At 55.5% G+C, this 9069-nt stretch overlaps 1 protein-coding gene across 1 annotated transcript; it reads left to right on the top strand.

Moving 5' to 3' along the window:
* Nucleotides 1–337: 337 nt before the first annotated feature.
* Nucleotides 338–8163, top strand: CLEC19A (C-type lectin domain containing 19A; the record flags this gene model as incomplete). The annotated part of the gene is made up of 5 exons (XM_080353986.1): nt 338–602; nt 5727–5892; nt 6385–6478; nt 7219–7351; nt 8084–8163. 5 exons carry the CDS (start codon nt 338–340, stop codon nt 8161–8163), a joined length of 738 nt encoding a protein of 245 aa, XP_080210112.1.
* Between the last annotated feature and the right edge of the window lie 906 nt (nt 8164–9069).

The following is a 9069-nucleotide window of genomic DNA, read 5'->3' as shown; positions in this document are numbered from 1 at the left end:
CCCCAGCTCCCTCAGCCTTTCCTCACACGGGAGATGCTCCACTCCTTCAGCATCTTTGTCCCAGTCTGCTCACCGAGCTGTCCCCGCGTGGGACGCGGCCTCAGGCACCCCCGGGGGCAGGTCTGCCCCGAGCTCCCCCCGCAGCGTCCCCGCGGGGCCCGGCAGCGCTAAACTGGGACACAAAATAATGTTTCACGACGCACCTCGGGGTGGAGGGGTAGATAAGGGATTTCCTCGCTTGCTGCAGCATGTAACAAAGGGTCTCTAGAGAAGACGTGCACCCCCCTCGCCAGGCTGTGGCAAAGCTCCTCGGGGTGGGATGGGTGGGATGGGTGGGATGCCCGAGCGCGTCCGGGCTCAGCCGTTGGCGGGGGGAGGCGTGTGCCGCTGGGAGAGCCGCAGCTTTTGGGGGAGGGAGCAGCAGCGCCTATATCACCCCCGCCCCGAGCCGCCCGGGCACAGCCGGGAGGGCCCGCAGCGATCGGCGGCCGCTGCGATGGGCGGCGGGCGGGCCCCGTACGCGCTGCTCTCCGCAGCCCTGCTCTCCGCAGCCCTGCTGGCCGCCCGCGCCTTCCCCCAGACCAACATCAAGATCAGCCAGGGTGAGTGCAGAGCTTGGGGTGCCGGGGGTGTGACCCCCGCACCGCGGGACAGCGGCGCGGACCTGCCGCAGGGCCGGCGGCTGCCGGAGCCCTCCCTCCCGTGTCTGCACGAGTATCTGCCCTTCCTCGAAATCAACTTTCCTCTTCGCTGGCGGGACGTGGCCAGAGCAGCCCCGGGCTCTCTGCCGGGACACGGCGGATGTCTCTGGGCTGGTTTTGTTTCTGTCTGTGAGAGGCTGCGAGTTCGCCTTGAGCAGCATGTGCTGGTGTAGGATGGGGCCATGGGATGGATCCGTGGGACGGACCGTGGGATGGGGCCGTGGGACGGGGACGAGTCCATGGGATGGGGCCGTGGGACTGGTCCGTGGGACGGGCCCATCAGCTATCTCATCTGTGGGGTTGGCAGAGGGCAGGAGGAGCTGCAGGGGCACACGTGTGAGTGGGGCAAGACGGCAGCCACAGCCTGGGGAGCCACCGCAGCTCCCCGCCTATTTATTAACACCTACTGCATGTGAAAAGTGGCCACAAAAATGTAATCCCCCCTATTTTTTCCTGAGCTGTTGGTGGTGGTTGCTGCTCTATGTCACTTAAGTTTCTTGCAAACTTTTTCATGGGGCTAATGCAGGACTTGCTGCTCCATGTTTCTTTGCACCCCGTTAGATCTCTATGGGAATGCGAGAGGAATGTGACTCCTTGAGAGTTTTTCAGTGAGTTTGTGAGAAAAAGGATCAATATGAGCCCGGCTTTCCTGCCAGATGCCTAATCTGTGGGAGCTTCACCAAAACTAATTAAGGAGGAAGAAAACCCTGCAAGATAACTCATGTCTGTTAGTGCTGGCTGCAGCAGGGCGGCCGCTGCGGCTGCCGTAGCCTCACAACTCCAAACATACCTGGCAGAAGATGTGAAGCTGTAAAACCAGGGTGGCTTCATTACAGGATCTTAAAAAGCACAGCCCTCTACGGGAAAGGATGTCACTTCCAATGTGCTTCAGCTGGTGTTTATTATTTTACTAGGAAATTTATAACATGCACGCAAATATTGCAGATAACATGAAGGTGGGATTATTTGTAATGACCACAGCGTCAGGGCTTAAGGATGTGCTCTTAAAGCTACCGGAGGCATCACACAACAGCCATGCATTTCAGCGAGGTGTCCCCTAATGTCGCTGAGCTTTTCGATAAGTTATCAGCTGTTGGTGAAATGAAGCTCTCCAGAAGAACAGCACTGACCTGATCTGATCTGATCTGATCTGCTGGCCAAACCCCTTTGCTGGAGCCGCAGCCCCCCAGGAATCTTCCTTGCATGGACATCTCTCGCCAGCCTTGTCCCAGCCCCAACCTTCGTATCTCAAATCTGCAGATTGCTAGAGATGAGGCAGCCTTGCACCTCGGGATGAAGCTGGTCAGGAAAATACCTGCTCTGCACCAGCTGGGTCAGCGGGAGTCGTGCAGTTGGTATTTTGTCTTTTTCAGTAGCATCCTGGGATTTAAAAAACCTCCAGAAGCTGGCTGGGGTTTTCTCAGTTAATTATTTCTAATTGGAAAGTGGTCACTTGGAGAAAGCAGTTCCATCTTCTTCAAGATTTTGACAAGTGATTTTTCCTGGTGGTCCTGCAGGAGGTCCCAGCTAGTAAATTAATAAAAAGGCTCCAGTTTTGTTGGCACTGACACAAATCCAGAGAGCACAAAACTCTTTTTCTGACGTAAAGTTATTGTTGTTCAGCTTTTCTGAGTTAGTAACAGCTGCCTGATGTGAATCTTGTCCTTAACCTCTATTTTGTTGGTGCTGCGTTAAAACACAACCCTGACTGCTGCACTGTAAATAAGCAAAGGGAGGAAGGATTCTTGCCATCATTTGTCATCAGGAGTTTGGGGACAAATGGATGAAGTGATCAGGGGTCTGCAGGAGCACCCGTGCTGCTGGGGGGTTGTTCGCTGGAGTGCTTAAAAGTGAGGATCTGGTCTAAATAGACCCAAACTGCTTCCCCTATCCCCTTTGAGATCAAAATACTGCCCGCAGCTGCTGGCTCCTACACTCACAACCATACATCTGACTTCTTATGGCCTTTCTGCTAAAAATGGCCCCTGAAGACCCCACTTAAAGCAGCACCCCAATTTTTCCTGCCTGTAAAAGTGGGAGCAATAGTTCTCCTCCGAAGAGACAGCCAAAGCCTCTGATCCTGACCTAACAGAAGAGATACTAATTAAATGCTGACCTCCCATATTTTCCTTTTCGGTATATTTAACCTTAAATTCCTTCAGGCACCTCTGGCTCACTGGAGCTCGTCAAATTAATGCTACCTAATGGGAAGCAGTATGGAATAACAAAGACGGCCTGTCTCTGTCTCTGACTCGGTTTCGACTGCTCAGAACAAAACAAGGGTGATTTTACTGGGCAGTCCGGGTGCCAATGGACACAGCTCAGAGCCAGGGCTCCAAGACACTCACTCCAATTAGCACTGGGGAGCGAAGGGCCCCATTTGCCGGGGATTCTGCTGGGTTGAGCCCTGTGAATTTTGTCACCATTCTGCTAGAGGTGAAGAGTTCGTTGAGCTGCTTCACAGCCCCTATAATAAAATCCCAGTTGGTGGGGGAGCTGGCGGTGCCCGTCTGCCGCAGACCCCTGGGGTGCAGCAACCTGGAGTCACCACGAGCTGCGACCAGATCCCAGCCCTGTCCTGAACGGGGGGGAAGTGCCTCATCCATGACCTGGAGGTGAAGCTGGAGCCTCATCCCGTTGATTTGACCCTCTGCTCTTGCTCTGCTTCGGTTTTGATGGGGACCCCTGGCCGGCATCATGGGGCTCCCAAGACATCCCATCAGCTCGCAGCGTTCCTGGTATTTCTGCTCTATGGCTACAGCAGAACAATTTGCATTTCCTAGAGCTGTCCTAAGGCTTTTCCCAACACGAGGATGTCTGGGTGTGAACCAGAGAGCCGAACCTGGCATTGCCAGTGAGCTGGCCACAGCATGGCCACCCTCCCCTAAAGTAGTTCTGCCCGTTCCCAGCCCAGCGTGCCTTCTCTTCTTCCCCTGCAGCCCATAACTAGTGCCGGTGAGGATGGGAGAGCCCCTCGCTGCTCTCGCAGGGTTGTTGCTGTGTGTGCAGAGCTGCTCCCAGCTCTGGAGGGAGCAGTTGGGCGTCCCGAGGCTGCGAGGTGACAAAAAGGCTCTTTGTGTTTGTGGCTTGTCACCTGGCAGGGGGTGTGACAGGAGGGACCCGAGGGCTGGCTGGCAGCTGTTTATAAAATGCTCAGAGATCCCCATGTGGGGATAAAATGATAAAATGAGCTACCCGTGCATTTCCATGAGGAAAGACTGAGAGAGCTGAGGCTGTTGAGCTGGAGAAGAGAAGCTGAGAGGGATCTGATCCATGGGATCAATATCTCAGGGTGGGTGTCAGAGGATGGACCAGACGCTGTTCAGTGGTGCCCAACGGGCACAGACTGAAACACAGAAGGCTCCATCTAAACATGAGCAGAAACTTGTTTGCTGGGAGGCGCCAGAGCCTGGCCCAGGCTGCCCAGAGCGGGTGTGGAGTCTCCTGCTCTGAGACATTCACACCCCTGGGATCCTGTGTGATCTGCTCTGTGACCCTGCGTGAGCAGCGCTGGGGATCTACAGAGGGCCCTGCAACCCAACCAGCCTGGGATCCTGTGATATGAAATCATCACCTGGAGCTGCCGGCACTGATGCAGGGACGCTCCACGAGTGCTCCTGCTTTGAATTCCCCTGGCCGCTCCTTTTCCCCGCGCTGATGCTGCCCTTGCTGCTCCCACAGCCCATGGTGCCGCTTGCAGGAGTTTGCTCCGTTCCCCACAGTCCCGGGGTACTGGAGGCCCCGTGGCAGCACCCTGACCCCCCTGGGCTGGAACCCGTTCCCTGCTTGGATAGTTTCATGGCATCTGATGTCTGCCATAGCCCCTGCTCCCCCCGCCTGGCCTGCCTCCCTGTTCGCTGTGACGGCAGCGCCGACCCCAGACCACAGCCCTGTGGGGATGCGGGAACTGGCTGCAGGGGAGCTGGCAATTCCCCAAGGCTCCAAACCCAGCAGGTAGGAGAGTTAAGCCTGTATGCCACAGGATTTGGGGTTATGTGTGCGTTAGTGTTGGGCGCTGTGTCGTGTGGGCTGCACCCTCCCCGCACACACCAGGGCAGCGGGCTAGAGGGCTTCACAGCCTCAACCACAAAGGCTCCAGAAATGTGTCCTGCGCCCAGAATGGCCTCTTTGGGGGTATGTTCCCCGCTGTGCTGAAAAGCGGTGAGGGAGGAGGAGCAGCCCCACGGACCCCAGCTCTTATCTGGCAGCAGGGGGCAGATAGGCCAGCACCGCTCCCGGCAGCACGCATGCCTCACCTGGCTATTTATAGGGCCAGAATCCAACACATGTGGATGTGCACGGCTGCACCCGGACCCCGGGACACAGGGGAGGGTGGGGGTTTGGTCAGAGAGCGGAGGTGGAGCGTGGCCTTGCAGGACGTGAGAGCAGGAGGGCAGAGAGCGCCCTGCTGCCAGCTCCCACCCAGCACACAGCTCTGGCAGAGGCCAGGGGAGCCCTTATCTCAGCTTCCCTGGTAGCAAGTGTCAATGCCTTTATCTTAAGCACCCTCTGCCTAAAATGATATTAAAAGGAGACTGTAACATGGAGAGTGTTGGTATCTTCTCCCAGGGAACAAGCGCCAGGAGCAGAGGAAATGGCCTCAAGTTGCGCCAGGGGAGGGTGAGGTTGGATGTGGGGAACAATTTCTTCCCCAAAGGGCTGTGGGGCATTGGAACAGGCTGCCCAGGGCAGTGCTGGAGTCACCATCCCTGGAGGGCTGGACAGACAGACATGAGGTTCTCAGGACATGGGGCAGTGTTGGAGTTATGTTATGGTTGGGCTCAATGATTTTAAGGATCTCTTCCAACCATATGATTCTATGAAATGTCCCCCCTGACTTAGGCAGATGCTTAAAACGAGAAACCCATGGCTTTTGCAAAATGTGTTTTGGCTCTCGGAAACTTTTGCGTGGCTTCTGCACCCGTTGTTTTTTCCATGCGTACGTGGTGGTTATTTGCCCGGTGAGGTGGGGAGCAGGGCCGTGCTGCCGCCCCCCCAGCTGCTGGTGTCCTCTGCTCTGCCCAGCCATGCCGGAGCCCGTCCACGCCTACTCCTGCCCGCTCTTCTGGACCGAGTACGAAGGCCATTGCTACCGGTACTTCCCCATCAACAAAACGTGGGCTGAAGCTGACCTCTATTGCGCCGAGTTCTCCATTGGCATCAGGTCAGCCAAGCTGGCCTCCATCCACAGGTGAGGGGCACAGTGACTTGTCATCCCACCCTCGCACAGCCCGGGGAAGAAGGGGAATGGAGACACAGCCCCATTCCCACAGCACAACCTCTGTGCCAGCTGCGGGCCCGTGTCGCAGCCTCAGCATCCCTCTGCACCAGCCTGAGCGTCCTCTGCAGAACCAACTGGGTCAGCTCTGATGTGCTGGGCTCACAAAGGCCGTGTAAAACAATGCCTTTACTGGGCTGGCAGGAAAACTGATGTAATATTCCCTAAATTTCCCAAAACTGCATTTTTTACTCTTGAAAAGGGGGTGGGAATGCAACATGATTACATGGGCTTCTCCCCCAGCTCTCCGCCACACTGCGCACCTCTTGCACAGAGCCAGGACAGTAACCACAGCAATGAGGGGCTGGGCACCTGTGTGGCCGTGCCGCGGGGCGGCGCTCAGGCCATGCCTGACCATTTGCCCAACATACCCCTCAGCGGCTCCGTGTTGCTCTGTTTTGCCAGCTGGGAAGAAAACGTCTTTGTGTACGACCTGGTGAACAGCCGTGTGCCGGGCATCCCCACCGACATCTGGACGGGGCTCAACGACCTGCGGCAGGTGAGACATCCCTGTAATCGTGTGGGAAGCGTCTCTGAAAAATTTGCTTCCCTGTGTTTTCCTCTTGGAAAGCCACTTGGTTTCCTTCTTTGCTCCTTATAGCCCCTTTAATTGAGTGGTGGCGTAGGGCCTGTTGTGCAGCACATGAAAGCAAGTTCTCATTTCATCACCTCCGGTCTGCTTTCAAAAGAAAAGTGTTACTAGAATTAATAGATTACTAATTTTTCACATCATATTTTATTAATGGATTAATCGCAAGAGTGCTGTACTGCTGGTCCAAGAACAGCAAGTTAACTGAAAGCATCTCCAACGTCATATATCACCAAGTTTTATTGCTTTCTTGTGATACTCTGCAACTTTCCAAAGCTGACATATTGGAAATATATAGTCTAATATGTAACAAAGAAAAGTTGAGACCATCAGGAGAACAATCCCTTGCCAGCAAGTATTTTTGAAGATATTGGGAAAGGAATAGAAAAGAAGAAGGAAAATGAACACATTATTGAGTGTGTGTGTTAAAAAGCATATTAATTTAATTTCTGAGCTTCACTTGGTGAGAATGCTGGGGCTTTCTAGGGCAAGTTTTCAGCTCTAAAACCCAAATGTGCTGTTTGGCCTTTGCTGGGTGGCAACACCCCCTCCCCATGTCTCTAGGCTGTGGGATGGGGACGGGGGCTGGACGGGAGCGGGACCCTCCTCTGCCAGCGCTGCTGGGTGACCGCGGCCTATCCCCACGCCAGGAGGGTCACTTCGAGTGGACGGACGGCTCCTCCTTCGACTACCACTACTGGGACGGCAGCCAGCCCGACGACGGCATCCACGCCATCCCCGAGGAGGAGGACTGCGTGCAGATCTGGTACAGGCACAGCAGCGGTGAGTGGCAGGGCTGAGCGCACCGTACGTCCTACTTGCACATCAATAAATTCAATCCGCTGCAGCTCCTGCTTTTCTGGGGAGTTTGCTGGCAGGCTAAACATTTGCATTTTGATTTTGTAGGGGATTTGTGTTTTGTTGTTGTTGTTTGGGTTTTTTTGCAGAGAAGGGATGTGTACACACATACACACACTTTCCCTCCACTCGCAGCTCATCTTCCTCTCCCACAGCAGCAGGAGGGAAGCATCACTCGCTTTGAAAAGTTACTGAATTTAGCCAAAGGTCGATTTTTCCAGTTTCCCTTCCCACATGCAGCCTGCAAAAACACCCCTCAGTTTGCCAGCACTTCCCTCTCTCGCTCAGGCTGGGGCACCGTGCTGAAGCAGGACATGATCCTGCTTGTGCAAAACCCCTCCTCACACCCCCATTGCCAGTATGACCAGTCAGGTGTATCCAGACCCCAGTGACACACCTGAACTCCCCATCCATGTGCAACCTGCTGATGTTTTGTGGGGTACGGGGGAGGATGCAGCTGCCTCCAGTGTTGAAGCCGGGGCCAAGCGCCCCCATCAGCATCTCCGAAGGAAGGATGGGGTTGCTGGGAGAAGCCCAGATGGGAGGGCATGCAGGGAAAACCTCTGGCAACAGCAGGAGGTCCCGGTCCGGAGGGCAGTGCACAGTTACCTCCTTGCACCATTTTATTGGCTAATGCTTTGTTTGTTTGGAGGGTAGCGCTGCGCTCCTGGAATGACAACGCCTGTGGCAGAGCCTTCCCCTTCGTCTGCAAGATCCCCTCGCTGGCCCTGGACTGAGGCCTCTGGTGCTGCCTGCACCCCTCATTTTGGGTCACCTCTCCAGCTGTGCTGAGTGGTCGGGACATGGCACGGGTGGCAGGAGCTGCCGAACTGCTCAGCATCCCCAGCCAGACCCCGGCTGCGAAAATCCCTCCAGGAGCACCGCAGGGACATCCCAGCACTCACCCCCCAGGCAAATGGTGATGGGGGCTGTGTTAAACAGTGAAGGAGCCCCCCAAGCCTGAGCTTTGGGTTTCAGACCAGTTACCACAGAGCATTAGAGGAAACCCATGATTTTATCAATACAACAAACTGTAAGTGCAAAAAAACAAACAGTGTGCAGGAAATGATTTTGCCTATTGATCTGTGAAGAGTGGAGGAAAAGTGTTATTTTCTGTTAAGTTATGCAAAATGCCTCTTGTTCATGTTATTTTTTCTCTCTGCTAAAATAAACAGCGAACAGCAGGCGGAGGCTCCCACGTCTTTCTAGTGCTCAAGTAGCAGCAGCTCCCCAGGTCCATGGGGTCTTGTGTCAAAGGAGCTGGGCTCACCCCAACCCGCTCTGCCCTTGCTGGCGGCCAGTTCCGCGCTGGCACCGCCGAGCTGCTGGTATCGGCCAGGTAAATGACTTGTGTGTGCTGCTACGGCAGCCCCAGCTGCCTTGGGCTGCTTGCTGGGGAATGGGACCCTCCTTCTCGCACGGGGGTGAGTTTTTGGGACCTGGATGCTGGGGGGCTGTGGTGGTGCCAGGGAGCTGTGGTGGTGCCATCTGGATCTGTGGTGGTGGGTCTGTGGTGGTGCCAGTGGGGACTGTGGTGGTGCTGATGGGGGCTGTGGTGATGCCAGAGGGGCTGTGGTGGTGCCAACAGGGTCTGTGGTGGTACCGGAGGGGCTGTGGTGGTGCCAACGGGGTCTGTGGTGGTA

The sequence above is a fragment of the Nesoenas mayeri genome (assembly GCF_963082525.1).
Source record: "Nesoenas mayeri genome assembly, chromosome: 15".
In the NCBI taxonomy this organism is placed as follows: domain Eukaryota; kingdom Metazoa; phylum Chordata; class Aves; order Columbiformes; family Columbidae; genus Nesoenas; species Nesoenas mayeri.
Note: the sequence above shows the minus strand (reverse complement) of the source record. Positions and strands in the feature narration are given on the sequence as shown.